The sequence below is a fragment of the Vitis riparia genome, chromosome 13, assembly GCF_004353265.1.
Source record: "Vitis riparia cultivar Riparia Gloire de Montpellier isolate 1030 chromosome 13, EGFV_Vit.rip_1.0, whole genome shotgun sequence".
NCBI classification, from domain to species: domain Eukaryota; kingdom Viridiplantae; phylum Streptophyta; class Magnoliopsida; order Vitales; family Vitaceae; genus Vitis; species Vitis riparia.
Window position 1 is genome coordinate 6,083,202 of NC_048443.1, and position 19,971 is coordinate 6,103,172.

Here is a 19,971-nt window from a genome sequence, read left to right on the forward strand (position 1 = left end):
TTAAAAAACAATAATTGGGCTTTTAACTTTTAGGTTGAGTTAACCAAATATTTAGGTACGTGTACATGGTGACAATTGGGTTAAGTTCCCAATGAAAGCATCCCACACCTCCACCAAGATAAAGAAAATGAACATCATTTCTTGTGGCATTTTGCCCCAAGCTTATTTGATGATGAATAATTTATTGGTTTGGAATTTCAGTTGATCCTTTTGATGGCGGGTTTTACTAGAGAAAGAGTACGTGTGAGATATCATATACATAGCACTGTGAGGAATTTGGATGAATGATTTCAAGCATTTTGTCTTGGTGTTTTTGGTGGGTCCATCAACGGTTGCATTTTTCAAAAAATTGACTCGATGCGGCCGTATCAAGGCCTGTGCTTTAAGCCTTTAAGCCTTTTACCCTTAACTTGTGGGGTATGCCATATGTGTTACTCACAACAACCCTTTCTTTTACCTTTTAGTAGAATCTCATATCATCTTTCATTATTGTACGCACCAAAGCCGGATCATGTCCATCTCTTTCGATTTTGATAGTAATTTTTTTTTTTTTTTAACGTTATTCTTTGTTCATGAGAGTCGCCAATGGAGTCTACATATGTCGAGAAGGGCCTTCCTTGAAAAACTAAATTTCCACTAAGATAAAGAAAAAGAAGGTTTAATGATTAAGTTAAACATACTTTTTTATGCGACATAATCCCTTGAAACCAATTTTTTCTATTTTGCCCTCTTGTCTTATATTTTTGGTTTTATCAATAAAGATAGAATACTAAGGACAAATTTTCTTTTCATTTAATTAGACTTGTTTGAAAGTAATTTTAAGCAAATTTCTAATGTATCCCATTTGAAAGTGATTTTATTAATTTTATATTCTAAATATGAATAATAATAATTTAGATTAAAAAAAAATTATTGTCAATGTAATGTCAAGAGTCTTTCTCACCACATTCTCATGTTTGTTGACTTCATTTTATTGACGTCACAAGCAAAACCTAAAAGAACTATAACAAGTCTATCCTAAGCACAAATCTTAACATCTCAACCTTTTGACTATATTTAGTTCTTAAAAAAAAAAATTCTATTTGGTTTTATTATTAGGAAATTTGAATAGTTTTAAATTATCTAGTTTTTATATAGAAAAGTTAAATAAGTGAAAATTTCTTTTAAATGATATATAAAAATAACTTATTACCTTTAAATTTATTTTTTATTTTCTTTTATTTTTTATTTTTATTTTTTCTATTTTATTTCTCTCGTATTTTCCTTTAAACTTTATGAACCAGACATCGCCTTTAACAATCGAATGTCATGCTAGGATGAACCATGCAATAATTTGATCATTGAATTGCAATGTCAATAAAAGAAAAGGAAAAAGAAAAAGCTACATACATTTTCCGTATACCTTTTCTTTTCTCTTTATTTTAAGTACACTGTAATTTTAAAGATAAAGAAGATAAACTTAGGGAAAAAAAAAAGCAACTTTTCATGTAAAAAAAATCTAAAAGTAGAGTAGAAATACGTTATGGGAAAATGTCCATTTATTATCGGGTTATTAGGAACATGTCCAACATATTGGCTCCCACCCCCCATGATTTGCGCTGATGAATTGTGCCTAACCCCATCACAAGAACAAGAACATTTTATCTTGTCATGTCATTTAAAAACTATATCATAAAATCCATTTCATGATCATAGAGAGGATGTTAACTTGAATTTAGTTTATAGCACCATTTAGTGGGTGGGGGGGAATGGCATTATTGTCCTTTACAAGTCACTTTCTTGACAAGCCAAGTGCCAAGAAGATCACACTCTGCCTCTGCCAATGTGACATAAATTAATTTACAAAAGTAAAAATAAAAATGACATGTGGATTGGATGGAAGAGGCCCATACAGGGGAAAAGCAAATGGAATACAGTCTGTTATCAAGCCATGATACACCCACTCATGGTCTCACTAGCTACATTCCACCCCACTACCCACAATAGTACTATATCAGCCATATATATAAATATCAACTCTCTCTCTCCCTCTCCCCCACATTCAGACCATCAAACTCCACAGCCATGAGGCTCTCTTTCCCTTCTTTGTTTCCTCTACTCTGCCTTACCCTCCTCTTCCTCTCCCTGGCACTTGGACTCAGCCAGCCCAACTGTGAGACCCCTGACCAAGGCTCCACCCTCCAAGTCCTCCATGTCTACAGCCCTTGCTCTCCATTCAGGCCAAAAGAGCCACTGTCCTGGGAGGAGAGTGTGCTCCAAATGCAGGCCAAGGACAAGGCCAGGCTGCAGTTTTTATCTAGCCTTGTCGCCCGCAAATCTGTGGTGCCTATTGCTTCAGGCAGGCAGATCGTCCAGAACCCAACTTATATTGTGAGGGCTAAGATTGGAACTCCTGCTCAAACCATGCTCATGGCCATGGACACCAGCAGTGATGTTGCTTGGATTCCTTGCAATGGCTGTCTGGGCTGCTCCTCCACTCTCTTTAACTCTCCTGCCTCTACTACCTACAAGTCCCTTGGCTGCCAAGCTGCTCAGTGTAAGCAGGTACTGCATTTACTCTCACCATTACTCACATCTCCGAGCGTTGTTTCCTTTGTTTTTTTCTTGACATGTCACCAGGGCCTTTATATAAAAAAAGACTTTTTAACTTCTATGATCTTCGCGTAATTTCAGGCGCCAAAACCCACATGCGGTGGGGGGGTGTGCTCATTCAACCTCACCTACGGTGGCTCCTCCTTAGCAGCCAACCTCTCACAGGACACCATCACCCTAGCCACCGATGCAGTCCCCGGCTACAGCTTCGGCTGCATACAAAAGGCCACCGGCGGATCCCTACCGGCGCAGGGCCTCCTGGGCCTAGGCCGAGGCCCCTTGTCGTTGCTGTCCCAGACCCAAAACCTATACCAATCCACATTCTCCTACTGCTTGCCTAGCTTCAAGTCCCTCAACTTCTCTGGGTCGCTGAGGTTGGGCCCAGTTGGGCAGCCCAAGAGGATCAAGTACACCCCATTGCTCAAGAACCCTAGAAGACCATCACTTTACTTTGTCAACCTTATGGCAGTTAGGGTCGGCCGGAGAGTTGTGGACGTCCCTCCAGGCTCCTTCACCTTCAACCCCTCCACCGGTGCCGGCACCATCTTTGACTCCGGTAACCTTTTCTATTCACAAAATCTTTATTTCTCTAGTTAATTTTCCTCCATACTTAAAAAAATTGTAAACACTAATGCATATACAATATAGGTATTAATATTAATACTTATTAACATTATTGCCATACTTTATCATATTCTATATCTCATTGATGTGATAGGTAATCATTAAAAGACCTTTAACAATCACCTATCACATGAAGTGATAAAAAAAATTAACATAATTAATGGTTTAAAATTTAAACATTTTATTTTAATAGTGAGTAATGCCGACTACTTTAGTTAGATTTATCGAATTGCTTTTTCGGATACAATATCGGTCGATAAATATGATATTTTGTGCAATTCAAAGAAATTAAGGAATGATTTAGTTTTGTAAACGAATGGAAGTATAATTACAAAGAGGGTTGTGAACCAGGGACGGTGTTCACGAGGCTCGTAACGCCGGCGTACATAGCAGTGAGAGACGCGTTCAGAAACAGGGTGGGGAGGAACTTGACAGTAACGTCACTGGGGGGATTCGACACATGCTACACGGTGCCCATAGCAGCGCCCACGATAACCTTCATGTTCACGGGCATGAACGTGACGCTGCCACCGGATAACCTGCTGATTCACAGCACCGCCGGCAGCACGACCTGCCTGGCCATGGCAGCCGCCCCTGACAACGTGAACTCGGTGCTGAACGTCATTGCCAACTTGCAGCAGCAGAACCACAGGCTCCTCTACGATGTCCCCAATTCAAGGCTGGGCGTCGCCCGTGAACTCTGCACCTGACCCACTTAGCCCTTTTGATTAGATGTCGGTGTTGTGATAGGTATTTTGCCTTGACTTGTCGAAAAAGGAGTGAGTTGCGGTCTGGGGGGTGAGTTTTGTTTTGTAGTTGAAGATGTCACGGGCGTGGGCGCCGGTTATGGGTGTTTGTGTACTTTTCTCTCTCTCTCTCTTCTTATTTTTATGAAGTGGAAATTGGAATAGTTTAGGGTGTCGTACAATGTCACGGGGCTCCTGCAGGGGTTTCAAGTTTTTCAATACTGTCTCTCAAATCTATAAATTATTATATTCCTGTGCATTGCTATGGTTTTAACTCTATACTGATATTCGCTATTGTTATGGACCATTTTGATGCATCTCCAAAGACGCCACGAGTTAAATTTTGTACTTTCATATATTGAATATTTGACGATACATTTGGTACCTTATTAAAATACCGATCCTTATTTACCAATCACACATTATCTAATCAAATTCAATTCTCTTTCAATACCTTCTTCAAAAAATCCGATTCGTGCGGATTTTTCCCCAAACTAACGAAGAGATCTTGGTAGAATTGTCACATATGAAATTGAGCACAATTTTGCAGAGAAATAGCCCACTTTTCTTTTGAGAATATGTGAGAAACATGCTCAATATCATCATTTGATTGAATAGTTGACCCAACTCCTTGTTATTTGAAGAAACCCTCCACTTCAATCGGTATTTTTTTCACGAAAATATGAGATAACAAATTTAGTATTTCACTAAGATTTTAAATAGCTGTCCTGAATTCAAGTTGATTATATTTCACCTCTTCCTCGGAGAAAGACAAACAAACAATTCTCAATCATGGTCCTTATGGATCGGATCATCTATATAATATACAAAAAGAAACTCCATATATTTGATATATTTTTCATCTACTACAAATTCCATCCTATATTTTCAATCGTCAAGACTCAAGATTATACCCTAAAGAAGATAAAATTATTTAGATACCTTAAAGATGATAGAATGACACCTAAAGAACCCCTTTATTTGACAAATATGTTTGGATAGAATTCTTGAGAGGGTATGATGAGAACAAGGGAGAAAGAATCGTTCTCCCTCTCCTTCGAAAAATACGAGAGAGGACATACTTGGGGAGGCTCAACTTATTCTTATGAAGGTAGGCTAAGGTGAGGATGCTCTTTTTCCCTACGGTGAATTCCACATTGATGTCATAGAATTTTTCCAATTATTGTTCCTAATGTTGTCGGCAAGAGCCCATGGTGTGTGGTCATGCAGTTGACTTGTGATGCCTAATTTGGTTAGCCTGTGTGCACTTATTCTCTGACACCCCCAACAAAGACATTAAACTTCTTTATTGTGTTTGCTTCCCTGGACCAAACCCACCAAACCCTTATCCAATTTTTAATGCTTAAGGCCCCTATTTGACCACATCTCATTGTTATAATTTTTCAAAACATAAAATACCTAAGTTCCGTTTTGACATGGCCATCGCCTGTTTTCTAAAACTTGTTTTTAAAAACTATTTTTTATTTTTTAATTTAAAAATAATTTTTAAAAACAAGTTTCAAAAAACATGATTAAACTAGTTCATGTTTTTCTTTTGTTTTTGAAAATTATTTCTAAAGAATAAGGACTCAACAGTATTAGAAAATTTTAAAAATAGTTTTCTATTTTTAAAAATAGAAAACTGTTTTTAAATTATACGACAAAATAGACTCTTTAACGTTTAAGAAATTAACCATTTTTTTTTATATTAATTATTTTTTATGTTGTAAAGATTTTGAATTTGAAGCAAACTCCAAAATAAGAGAAGTCAAAACTTTCAACCCAACTTGGCTTAGAAATCAGAATTCAGGAATTGTGAGGCCCAAATCTACCAGTTGCTGCCTGGTGGGCCTGGGATGGGCTACCCAAATTGGCTGTTGGGACTGGGCTTCACTTGGCCTCTCCTAAGATATTATTATCAAATGAATTGGTAGGGGGACTGGCTCCATCAAATGAATTGACCATGTCCAAAACTTATTGAAACAACTTCTTTGGTCAATTGGCAGGTAATCTTGCATTTTCAGTATTAGTGTGGGGACACCATTGTTGATTATTCAGCTGCTGCACATCAAGGTTTTGTCAATTTCTAAAGTATATGGAAATACTTCACTTTCAAAATGAACCGATCCCACTCTTGACTCTTGACCCACCTTCAGTATTTTGCATTCGATTCCGTTGGCAGCCATGTTTGGTTGTTAGAAAATTTGAAGGAAAGAAAAAAAATAAATTAAAAATAAATTTAAAGTTAATAAATTATTTTTATAGGTTATTTCAAGCTTATTTATCTTATTTTACTTCTTTTGCATAAAGATTAAATAATTTGAAAATGTATCTACTAATTTTAATTATATTTGATTTTTTTTTTATTTTTAATAGTAAAATCAAATATACGAAAATAATTTTTTTAATATTTTTTTCTTCCTCAGTACTCTCCAAAGACCAAATATCACCTCCAAATTTGTAAGCATAATTAGAATTTTTGCAAGTTAATTTAAAGAAAAGAGTTCAATAACCATATGAAGATTATTTGGGTTTTTATTTGTCTCACTATACACTCACATTTTTCACGTACATCTCCGCTTGACAGTAAGACTCGTTTTTATTGTGAAAAGTAGATTTTTGAAAAGTTAGAATTGTCACTTATTTTTATTTATTTTTAAAGGAAAAACAAAATAAGAAATAAAACCCTAAAGTAACTCATTATTTTTTAAAGAAAAACATGTTTGCAAAAAATTAAACCTAAATCTAAGGGTCAATTTACTTATTAAGAAGATATCATAGGATAATATCCCTTTAAAGCTTAAAAAGGTTTCTACTAAACAAGTAGAGGAAACTATGACAATTAACTAGTAAATTATAAATATTGAGAAACAATAAAAGCAAAAATACATTACAAGGCATGACGATAAGGAACAAGAAAATGATGATGAATATATGAATTATGTACACTTGAAGATCATAGGATCAAAGCTAAATATTACTCAAGAGTATAACAAACTTAGTAAAGAAATTAAACAATCAAAGGGAAAATGGAATGTACCTTACAAATGCCCAAAATAGGGGTAATGAGCTTACATATGATAGAATGAGTTATTTTAAAAATATAAGAAGAAATCTATCATCAAAGCAATGATCATCCAATATGTACAAGATATCTGTAATTCAAATTACAAATAAAAAATGGTTAAGCTAGTATCAAATGAAACTAATTTATATAAACATATCATCAAGACAACATATATGCACTTCCAGAATAAATTCATTTTAAATGGTAAAAGGGTGCACAAGAGGTGCAAAATAGGAGAATGTGTTAGTATGTAAAAGATGAATTTATTTAACAAAGTTAGAGGTGAGGTAAAAATCAGGGCAATAAATTTTTGACATGCATAAGATGTCCAAAAACAATTCAAAGTCAAAGGATCTCAAACATACACCAAATGGTATAGATCTCAAGAAGCATTCCATAACTAAAAAACAGGACAACTGACCACGATTCTCTATTGTCCAAAATCCTAAGCCTCTTTTATATAACAACTTTTACCAAGGAAAACCAAAGAAAGAGTCATTACAACTTTTGTAGTACTCCATATATCATTATCAAGGACTAGCCTATGGAAGTTGTCAAACTAGATTTAAATAATTGTTTTTTTTTTTTACGTAATTTCTTGAATTGAAATGAAAAATTGATTTGAATAAAATTGAGTTTAATAAAAACACACTTAAATAAATAGTAAAAGAATTATTAATTTCTAATTCAAATTATTCAAGATTGAGGTTTCACAGTCTAACTTTGAGTATAGGGCTTCGAACAAAAAAAGGGTATTAATTTTAATTACTCTAGGGTATTCAAAATGTGGGGTTCAATGAGATTAACCTAAATTCCATAACTCAGGATTGCATCTATATCCCAACTTTTAATATTTTATTTCATTATTGAAATACCAATAGATAAATGGGCATGAAAATTGAGTTTAGGTTTAGGATTTAAGCTTTTACTACTCTATGTAGATTTGTTTTAGGGTAGATAACAATAACAAAACCTCAAATAACTAGGGATTAAGAATTACTAAAAATCTTTAGTATCAATGAATGGACAATCATTTCATTCATTTCATTTTTAGTTCGATTTTACCCATTGTTTTCCCTTGACTCTAACCCTAAGTTTTCATGTTTTACACTCCAAGATAGTTTTTAAGTCTCTCATGGTGGTGATTTCATTCACACAATCCATAAAAGAAGAATAAAGAATCATTTTTGAATAAAAGAAATTAGAAACAATTGATTAAAATAAAGAAAATAAATTGAGAATCTTCAATAATATCTTCTTTCCCCAAGAAAATCCAAAACTCTTAGAAAAGAACTCTAATGCTCTATTTATAGGCTAAAAGTTAAGTTGACACTCATATTTAAGAAAAGAGGTTGAAACGCACACACAAGCATATATAAAGAAGCATGCTCTCATTTAAATTCAAGCTATGCATGCCAAAACACGCGACAACCATTAATAACCATAAATTAGTTATGAATTCAAGCCTCCTAATGATTGTAAAATGATATTCATAAGCACTAAAAAATGACTCATAAAAATCAAATTTGAAAATCTTTAAAAATGACAAAAAAAAAAAAAGAGCAATTAGTTATGTTTTCAAGCAAAATGGTAAAGTTAAAGCCCATGGCTATGAACCTAAACTTTAGCCATGAAATGGACTACCAAAGTAAGCTTGAAATTTAATTAAAAATAAGTTTAAAACAAGACTTAACAATTAGTTTTGAAAAGGAAACTACAAAATAACAAAAAAGGCTTTAAGGACTATGGGTAAACAAAACATCAAATACATAGGGATCTCAATCTTCCTTTTCAAATCAATGGAGGACATCACCAAAAATCATTAAATCCAAAGAAAATTGAAACTCACAATAGGCAAATAAAGGAAAACCATAAATCACAAATCAAGATGAGCCTAATACTATGCTCTTAAACTCAATAGGCTCAAAAAACAAAATACAAAAATACAAAAAAAAAAAAAAAATACAAAAAACAAAAAACAAAAAAAAAAAAAAAAAAAAAAAAAAATCAGTCCAAGAATTGAACAAAAAAAGTCAAGAAAGACTTAAGCAACACCTAAGCACTATGTCATTTGGAGATGATGACATATATACAAACATATGATAAGCACTCAAAGCAAAAAGAAAGAAGAAATTCAAATTTAGATCCAAATATGAAAAATAACATAGCCAACCAAACAATCTTTCAATATGCATAACTCATATACTCATCATCTAAAGATCGAATAAATGAATGAAAACAAACTGAATTAGAATCATTAATGACTTACATGAGAAACTCCTCCCCAAATACAATATTTGGCTTCTAGTATGCAAAAGTGTTTTCGCATAGCTAAGCTTGCCTTCAAATCTTCAAGTCTTTTCTCTTTCACGTCTCTTTCAAAATGGATAGAGTTTTCCCTTAGAAATTAAAGAGAGTCTATCAAAATGAACCTCAAGACTCATATTTATATGCCAAGGGAGGGTAGAGATTTTGACACATGTCATTATCTCCACCAAAGCCTAAATTTCTCTTTAAAACTTTCTCAAATAAAAACCCAACCAAGGAGACCCAAAGCCCCAAGTTTAGGCACACAAAATCTCCTAAAACCAACTCAAAAAACGATTAAAAAAGTTAAGCAAGAAAAAAGGCACCGAAAAGGGGTAAAAGGGTTTCACATTGATGAAACCCTATTCAACCTCCAAACTCATTGAAATTTTAAGGGCTCTTAGGGTACCACTAAAGTCGCACTATGAATTCAAAACTTCCTCTAAAAGGTCTCTAAAAGTAGGTTAAAAATTAGTTTTAAAGTCGAATATCGTTTGGACCACTAACTAGTACAAGAACAAATAAGCAAAAGAAGAGCCTACATGCATACTATACAAGGGTGAAAAGAGAAAGGGCACCAAGTATGCATTCAAAACATGTGCTACAAGTACAAAATGGACGGTCTACACCCACTTTGAAAAGACATAAAGCTAAGAGTGTGTTTTATAAGTAGGAATATGAATGAAAATATGATAAGAATGAATTGAATCATAATCCTATATGAAAAAAAAAAAAATCAAAATCAAAATCCTAGCAAAAGTAGGATTTGGTTTCCATAACAATGAACTTTATATTCTTATCATTATTTAAAAAATAATCAAAACACACCGACGAATGAGAATAGAATTGATTTCTCATTCTCTATTTCAACATTTCAAAGATGACCTAAAAGATTATAAATTGAAACTCGCTATCTAGGCCCATTGGATTGTAAAGAGAAAATAGAGGTCCATGCAAGTGATGCCCAATCATATTTCTGATGATGAATGAATTATAGAGAAATCAACTTCCTTTCTTTTGCTTGATCTTTGTTGGTTTGAAGATAATAAATTATTAAATAGTGATGTCATTAAAATTGTGTCATTCAAAGACTAAGAGGCTCAAGCACCATTAGACAACATGGTTTCTTCACATTTCTAAAAAAGAAAACATGATGAAATTACAAGTAAGTACTAAAAAATTTAAATTATAAATTTGATTAAATTTATTAATGAACTTGTAATATTTCCACCTAATTTATATTTTATGCTAGGTAAAAGTGAAGGCAAGATAAAGAAAAGAAATTAAATTTGACACTAATTTATGAAAGATGAAATAAGAGGATTTGATAGTTGAAAATTTTCTATTATTGATACATTGAATGACGGTAATAATGATGGCATTGGAGAGGAGTTAAGTTGAAAAAGTTTAGTCATATGTGTTTGACTCTATTTGCTATTTTGTGAGTTAGTTAAGATTTTTTGTGAAAGTATGAAATTATTAGTATGCTTTTTTATAATTCTCATGTACTTGTTATCAAGTTTTTCATTTATTCTATTTTAGTTTTATTTTTAATATATTATATATTATTTTTAAATATTTATTAATTATATAAATGAGGATCTCAAAAAGCCAACACCTCAACACTTTGAAGTTTATGTTTCGTCAATGATACAAAAACACTTTTTGTCTTACGCTTTCGTTTTTAAACACTTTGCGGTTGTAACCAATACTTGTTCATATTAAACATTTCTTAAATTATTGATGCGAATGTTTCTAGTTCTTCTATTTATATATATGGTTGACTTTTGTGGCTTATGACATGATAGACTAGTTGCATATTATTAAAAATCTCAAATAAAGCTTTCAAACACCATTTATGAATCACCTCCAACTTGCATATCATTCTAATGAAATCTTGATCCTTATTTGGTAATTGTTTTCGAAAACAATTTTTGAAAATTGTTTTTTAATATATTGTAGAACAAAAGTTTGTTTGAAACCTAAAATATTTTAAACCTATTTTAAATATGTTTAAAAAATAATTTTTATATCAATTATTCTATTTTTAATCATTTTATATATCTGTATAATTATTTTTTAAAACAATTATAAAAAAAATAAAAGAAAATAATAAAAAAAACAATTCAAATATGTTATCTAAAAATACTATATTTTTTATTATTAAAAACTAAAAATCGAAAAATAATTTTTGTTTGTAAAACGTGTTTTATTCTCGCAAACAGTTGTCAAACAAACCTTTAGACTTTTAATCACTTTTTGATGTAATTATTCCAAACTTGCAAACCTTGCTAAGTCCACCCTTGAAGACTAGCTACTCTTTCACTTGTAACCATTTTGCAAAGTTAATCCTATATTTTCTTCAAGATACATTTACTACTCTTGTGCTCGGGAGTGGTGGAATATTAGGAAAGAATCCTTGAAATATTGTAAAAGTCCATTAATACTAAGAAACAAAGCATACATTAAAAAAGTTTTTGGTTTGAAGGATACTTGCATAGTGAAGCTTGGGTTCAATTTTAGAAGTCATGGAGGTAGATAAATTTATGTTGAAGTATATAAATCGGAGTTTCCCTTTTCTTCTTCCTCTCCTCATTGTTTACTTTATTTTATAGGGGTTTATTGTTTTCATAATTTCATTGTTAACTGGAATAATTTTTAAAAAGATACAATTTAGTAATAATTTTTTAAGAGAAGGGTAGTGGGGAAATTCTTTACGAAGGAGAAACACTAAGTACATTTATATATGAAAAATTAACATATGTGATGACATCATGCATGATCTCCCAAAAGTAGAACAAGTGTTAAATGGGTTTGATTGATTCAATATTGATGAACCTAGAAAACAAATTTAAGAGTTGGGATGAGGTCAAACTATGGTACCAAAATAATTTTTCGCTACCATACCTCCACATATCATTTAATAGGATATTGCCACGTGTATAAAATATAATAAAAAATTAAATAAAACCTTTAAAATGAATGATCAAAATCCTATCTAGCATATCCAATGGTCCAAAATAATTCTTTGGTACCTACCCATGATGAGTATATAAAAATAAATATTAAAATTATCTACTCAATTCATCCCTTGTTATATTATATGAATACTTTAAGTTTACTTAGTAATATAGAGTCATATTAAAAAATGAGAATGAAAAATCAATTTTATTCTTATTTATTAGTGTATTTAAATTATTTTCTAAAATAAGAATAAGAATAAAAATTAAATTTATGGAAACCAAAAGATTTTGTTTCTTCTCTTCTTATTTTCATTTACATTCCCACATACCAAACACAATATATTTTGAAAGCAAACGTATTTACATATCATGAATATGATTAGTCACCATATTCTTACCAAGTACTTTATATAGAACTTGCTAATAAAAGTCATCAATAGATTTTTGTTATGATTGCTTACAAACCAAGGATGTCCCTCTCCAATTATCAGTGATGATTTATTGAAACAATTTCAATAGTCAAGAGGTAGGTAATCTTTTATGTTCTTTATTAGTATAGACATTGTTGTTGCTTACTCGGTTGCAGATTAAGATGTTGTCAACTGCTTTGTGAAACATCAGAAATGATATTATTTAGCCAAAAAAGAAGAAGAAAGAAAAACAAATTCATTATATAATATCACTTTTGACTTGTGTTTTGCCTTCAGCCTCGAGACGTTAATAATAATAATAATAATTAAAAATAAAATAGAAAATGTATCAAACATCAATTTAAAGTTTAATTATTTTATTTTGTTTTGTTTTGTTTGTTTGTTTGTTTGTTTGTTTTTACTTTTTGGATTTTTCTTCTTTTTTTAAAAAAAAATTAGTTTTGTTTATTTTTGGTCTAAGGTCACTTTCGGATCGGACACAGATTTTAATTTTTAGTTGATGATGGGACTTAAGTGAAATTAATTTGGGATTCACCCTCTTACATACTTACATGTAGCCAACTATGTAGGACAACATATGATGTTGAAACATACAAAGGCCATTTGCATAAAGCCATTTTACATTATTTAATTCAAATAAAATAAAAGAAAGAGAAGGAAAGTTGAGCTACCAAGTCTGTTTCCTAACTGTTTTTTAAAAATAATTTTCAAAAATAGTTTTTGAATATTGTTTGAAAATTTAAAATATTTTTTAATTTGTTTTTAATATTTTTAAATATGTTTTTTTATTTATAATTCAAAATTTGCAATTTGAACTTAATTCAAACTTTTTTTTTCCACATCTCAAGTTGAAAGTGTAAAATTGAAAGATGAAAGTAGAATAACAAGTTAAAAACATAGAAAAGAAAGTAGAAGATGACAGAATGATATAATGTGGTTAACGAAAGGGAGAAAAAATAAATTTTCACTATTACACTTTTGGTTAAGTCAACAATCATAAAAAAAAATTAATAGAAATAATTAGAGCAAATCAAGATAAATCCCCCTAAATCAACCATTAAATGGGAAACAAATATTCAACTTTGTATTTTACTCATTTGGAAATATAATTTGATTTTCTTTCTATCTCACTTTTAATACCCTCTTCAAGTTGGAGCATGAATATGGAGAATGTTCAACTTATAATGATGAGAATGAAATAGAGTTGTTCACAAAGGTCTGGTAAAAATGTCTATAACTTGTTGATGAGAAGGGGTGAAAATGTTATACACATCTTCAAATTGAATTTTCTCTCTAACCATATGACAATCTAACTCGATGTGTTTTGTTCGCTCATGAAATACAAGGTTTACTACTATGTGCAAGCTACATGATCATCACAATGCGTCTTTGCAACGCCGAAGTTAGTATCTCAACCAAGTGAACTGGCTAGTTATGGATGTGATGGCTCTATACTTTGCTTCTATCGAGGAGCGGGACATAGTGGTTTGCTTCTTAGTCTCTCAAGAGATGAGTGACTTTCCAAGAAAAACACATCTTGTTCTAGACTTTCTTATAGTAGGACAACTAACCGAATCCACATCACAAAATCCAATAAGCTTCAAATCATTTTGGGTTAGAAATAACAAAGCCTAACTAGGTCTTGAAAAACATGAAGACAATGTGATTTTAAAAAACACACAAACTTTAAGTTCTTATGTTTTAAATAAAAATTTACAATTTTAAAAATAAAATAGAAAATGTATCAAACATCAATTTAAGGTTTCATTACTTGGTTTTTTTTTTTTTTTTTGGTTTTTCTTCTTTTTTTTTTCTTTTTTTAATTTTAGTTTTGTTTATTTTTTGTCTAAGGTCAGTTTCGGATCGGACCCAGATTTTATTTTTTAATTGTTTGGGTAATCAGTGATGATGGGACTTAAGTGAATTTAATTTGGGATTCTCCCACTTACATACCAACAATGTGGGACGACATATAATGTTCAAACATACAAAGGCAATTTGCATAAAGCCATCTACATAATTTAATTCAAATAAAATAAAAGAGAGGAGGGAAGTTGAACTGCCAAAATATAACTTTCAAGCATCTTCATTTCTACCCTCTCGATCTTTATACAATTTTTAATTGTTAAATAAATAAATAAATAAAACAAGAAAAATTAGTTATATGCCCCTTCATCTTCTTTCATACAATTCATTCAATATTTTACCCATTTATTCTTCTCAAACTAGGGATGTAAATTGAGTGGCTTGGATCGGATTGATAATTAACTGAAGTTCAATATAAGAATAAATTGTATATGTTCAAAGTTCAATCAAACACGATTTATAACTCAAAGTTCAATTCAAACATTTTTTTCCAAACCTCAAGTTGAAAGTGGGTTAAGCTTGAATTAGAGAAAATGTATATATTAAGTTCAGGTTAGGCAAGTTGCTTCGAAAAAATAAAGTGTATAAGATATTAATAAGTCAAAAGAAAGTTTATCCATGAAAATATATATTTTATTGTATAGCTATTGATATCATGAACATCATATCCATCAATCTAATGCAATAATTTAGTACAAGATAAAAAATTTAATTTTAATAGATAGGAAGTTAATCTATCTATTTTTATATATAAAAAATTATTTAAGTATTAATTAAATTCTAAAATTTAATTAAAGTGTAAATATAACTAATTAAATAATATAATACCAAATTTAATTACTTATAATTACTTATATATATAAAATTAAAGTGGTTAAATATTGGATTTCAACTAGGTTTAAATTGTTGGATGTCCTAACCCAAGTTTAGGTTGGTTGTTTTTGCCTAAGTCCACCCAAAATTCCAAAAAGGACCACCTAAACCCATTTAAAATTGGTTTGTATTGGAAGGTACCTAAATTGCACCTCTTTTTCAAACACCATTCATTTGTCGATATATTTCTTGTTTTCTATTTTTAAAATAATAATTTTTAAATATTTACATTAAAAAAATTAATGGTTTTAAAAATTATTTTAAAAATTATTTTAAAAATAATGCCTCAATTTTTTTAAAAAAATTAAAGTGATTTTTTAAGTTATAAAATAAATTCTTTTTTTTTTGTACAAAATGTTGTATTTTTATATAAAAAAATTAATTCTAAAAATAAAAATTTTTGTTCTTGCAATGGGAACTTCATAATTCATTTCCCACCTCAATAAAAATAAAATAAAAATCTTGCAATTGCAAATCATTGCCACCAACCATCCTGCCAAAACCGAGAGATGATAATATGGTGGTTCATATCCCGTCTATTTATTTTTATTCTTATTTTTATTTAAAAACTAAATTTAAATAAGGCAAGATAGGCATAAAAATTCCCAAACTCATCTACTTACGTTTTAACCTTTCCATTTTTACTTTTTACTTATAAAATTTTAAATGATATTAAAAATAAATACAATTTATAAATTAATAAATTTTATAAAAATTTATAATTTTTTTTATTAAAAGTAATATATATATATATATATATATATATATTAAAAAAAGGTTTTAAAATGAAAAAAAAAAATCAACTAAAATAATTTTTTATTTGATATTATTTATGGGTTTAAAAAAAATATTTAGAACCCATCCCAAATTCATTAATATTTTTGTTTCAAATCATACCAAGATGGAGTGAGATGGAATGTACCCGAAAAACCCGTCCAATTGGTATGCCAAGGTTAGAGCTCTCTTGACCTCGACAAAAACTTTCAGAGTACTTCAACTACAAAGAGAAAGCTCATACCCAAAGGTCATTCAGTAGAAATTAAGTCAATAGAGAATGAACAACTTGCCTTCTACACCTGGTGGGTCTTTTACTACAAAGACAAATTGTATAATGATGAACAACTTGCTTTTATTTGGAAGAAGTGTTTCCTCATAATAAAAGCTTTAGTGGGGGAACGATTCTTTGGGCTAGCAAAGTCAACGGATTTTGAAAACAGCAACATACTTTCAAAAAGATATTTTTGTAATACATTGGTTTAAAACTATTTTCAAGTACACACTATTTTTTCATACATTAATAAAAAATTATTTTTTGAAAATATAATTCTAATATAAGTATAGAAGTTTTTTAAATTTTGGTATTGTCCTATTTTAGAATGCGTTTCATAACTATTTTCAAAAACAGTTATGTAAAATATTTTGTGAGAATAGTTTTTAAAAACGGATTTATAATGTTTTGTATAATAAATAAGCTTTGGGGAATTTGAAATGTTTTTAATATATTTTAATATTTTTCAATATTGTGGACCCCGTATTTTTGCTCGATGCGTTCCCACTCGATGATGAAACTCGTTTTTTATTTGAAAAATAATTTATTTATTAAGAAAATGACTTGGAGTTGCCACTTATTTTTGTTTTATTTTTAAAAGGTAAACAAAATAATAAAGAAAACTCTAAGTGCAACTGCTTATTTGGAAAATGTGGTATGCAAAAAACCAAATCGGGGCTTGGGGGTCAAGTTACCATTTGGGAAGGTACGGTAAAGACCATAACACCATTCTAAGTCCCTAAAAATGGGTCTTTACTAATAAAATGAAGTACGTGTGACAATTGGTTGATTAAACGTAGATACCAAAAGATGATCATACACTGGGAGCCAAAACAAAGCGTAGAGAATGGTCAGAGTGAGAGTGGGTGCGTATCTTGGCAACAAGCGAATAATGTGCTATCATGAAATGGGGTTAGTGCACAAGAATGAACATAAAATATATCACATGCATCACCAAATAGAATATGAAATCACCTATGGCACACATGACATTTCACTCAAGTTCATTTTTATTTTAAGTAAAACTTCTTTGAAAGTGTAAAATTGAAAGATAAAAGTAGAAGATGACAGAAGGATATAATGTGGTTCGACAATTTGCTTACATCCATCAAGGGGAGAAAAAAATAATTTTTCACTATTATAGAGCTATCAAAGAATGACTCCAAAATAAATATAAGATAATGTTACACTTTTGGTTAAGTCAACAATCATAAAAAAAAAAAAAAATTAATAGAAATAATTAGAGCAAATCAAGGTAAATCCCCCAAAATCAACCATTAAATGGGAAACAAATGTTCAACTCTGTATTTTATTCATTTGGAAATATGATTTGATTTTCTTTCTATCTCACTTTTAATACCCTCTTTAAGTTGGAGCATGAATATGGAGAATGTTCAACTTATAATGATGAGAATGAAACAGAGTTGTTCACAAACGTTTGGTAGAAATGTCTACAACTTGAAGATGAGAAGAGGTGAAAATGGTATACATATCTTCAAATTGAATTTTCTATCTAACCAGATGACAATCTAACTCAATGTGTTTTATTCGCTCATGAAATACGAGGTTTACTATTATGTGCATACTACATGATTATCACAATGCATCTTTGCAACTCCCAAGTTAGCATCTCAACCAAGTGAACTCGCTAGTGATATATGTCATGGCTCTATACTTTGCTTCTATTGAGAAGCATGATATAGTGATTTGCTTCTTAGTCTCTCAAGAGACAGTGACTTTCAAAGAAAAACACAACATCTTATAATAAACTTTCTCATAGTAGGACAACTAACCCAATCCACATCACAAAATATAATAAACTTAAATCATTTTGGGCTAGGAACAACAAGTCCTAGCTAGGTCATCCTTTCAAATATTGTAAAACACGAAGAGCGACATCATAATGTGATTTTAAAAAACACACAAACTTTAAGTTCTTATATTTTAAATAAAAATTTACAATTTTAAAAATAAAATAGAAAATTTATCAAACATCAATTTAAGGTTTAATTACTTGTTTTTTTTTTTTTTTTGGTTTTTCTTTTTTCTTTTTTCTTTTTTTAATTTTAGTTTTGTTTATTTTTTTGTCTAAGGTCACTTTCAGACCGGACCAGATTTTATTTTTTAATTGTTTGGGTAATCAGTGATGATGGGACTTAAGTGAACTTAATTTGGGATTCTCCCACTTACATACTTACATGTAGCCAACAATGTAGGACAACATATAATGTTCAAACATACAAAGGCCATTTGCATAAAGCCATTTTACATAATTTAATTCAAATAAAATAAAAGAAAGAGAAGGGAAGTTGAACCGCCAAAATATAACTTTCAAGCAACTTCATTTCTACCCTCTCAATCTTTATATAATTTTTAATTCTATTTTTTAATTGTTAAATAAATAAATAAAATAAGCGAAATTAGTTACATGCCCCTTCATCTTCTTTCATACAATTCATTCAATATTTTACCCATCTTTTCTTCTCAAACTAGGGATGTAAATTGAGTGGCTTGGATCGGATTGATAATTAACCGAAGTTCAATATAAAAATAAATTGCATATGTTCAAAGTTCAATCAAACATGATTTATAACTCAATTCAATTCAATTTTTTTTTTCCAAACCTCAAGTTGAAAGCGGGTTAAGCTTGAATTAGAGAAAAATGTATGTGTTAAATTCGGGTTAGGCAAATCACATGGATTAGTCAGATCAAAATTTGGGTTGAATCAAATTGCATTGCGTTGCCTTTCGAAAAATAAAGTGTATAAGATATTAATAAGTCAAAAAAAAGTTTATTCTTAAAAGTATATATTTTATCGTATAGCTATTGATCTCATGAACATTAGATCCATCAATCTAATTTGATAATTTAGTACAAGATAAAAAATTTAATTTTAATAGATAAGAAGTTAATCTATCTATTTTTATATAAAAAAAATTATTTAAGTATTAATTAAATTCTAAAATTTAATTAAAGTGTAAATATCACTAATTAAATAATATAATACAAAATTTAATTACTTATAATTACTTATATATACAATTAAAGTGGTTAAATATTGGATTTCAACTAGGTTTAAATCGTTGGATGTCCTAACCCAAGTTTAGGTTGGTTGTTTTTGCCTAAGTCCGCCCAAAATTCCAAAAAGGACCACCTAAACCCATTTAAAATTGGTTTGTATTGGAAGGTACGTAAATTGCACCTCTCTTTCAAACATCCATTCATTTCTCCATATATTTCTTGTTTTCTGTTTTTAAAATAATAGTTTTTAAATATTTACATTAAAAAAATTAATGGTTTTAAAAATTATTTAAAAAATAATACGTCAATTTTTAAAAAGATTCAAAGTGCTTTTTTAAGTTATAAAATAAATTCATATTTTTTTTGTACAAAATGTTGTGTTTTTATATAAAAAAAATTTAAAGTGATTTTTAAAGTTATAAAATAAATTCA

At 30.0% G+C, this 19,971-nt stretch overlaps 1 protein-coding gene across 1 annotated transcript; it reads left to right on the forward strand.

Moving 5' to 3' along the window:
- Window positions 1–2,028: 2,028 nt before the first annotated feature.
- LOC117928793 (aspartyl protease AED3) lies at window positions 2,029–4,237 on the forward strand. The gene is made up of 3 exons (XM_034848808.1): window positions 2,029–2,544; window positions 2,674–3,148; window positions 3,568–4,237. The coding sequence occupies exons 1-3, from the start codon at window positions 2,065–2,067 to the stop codon at window positions 3,924–3,926; spliced, it is 1,314 nt and encodes a 437-aa protein (XP_034704699.1). The 5' UTR covers window positions 2,029–2,064; the 3' UTR covers window positions 3,927–4,237.
- Window positions 4,238–19,971: the final 15,734 nt, after the last annotated feature.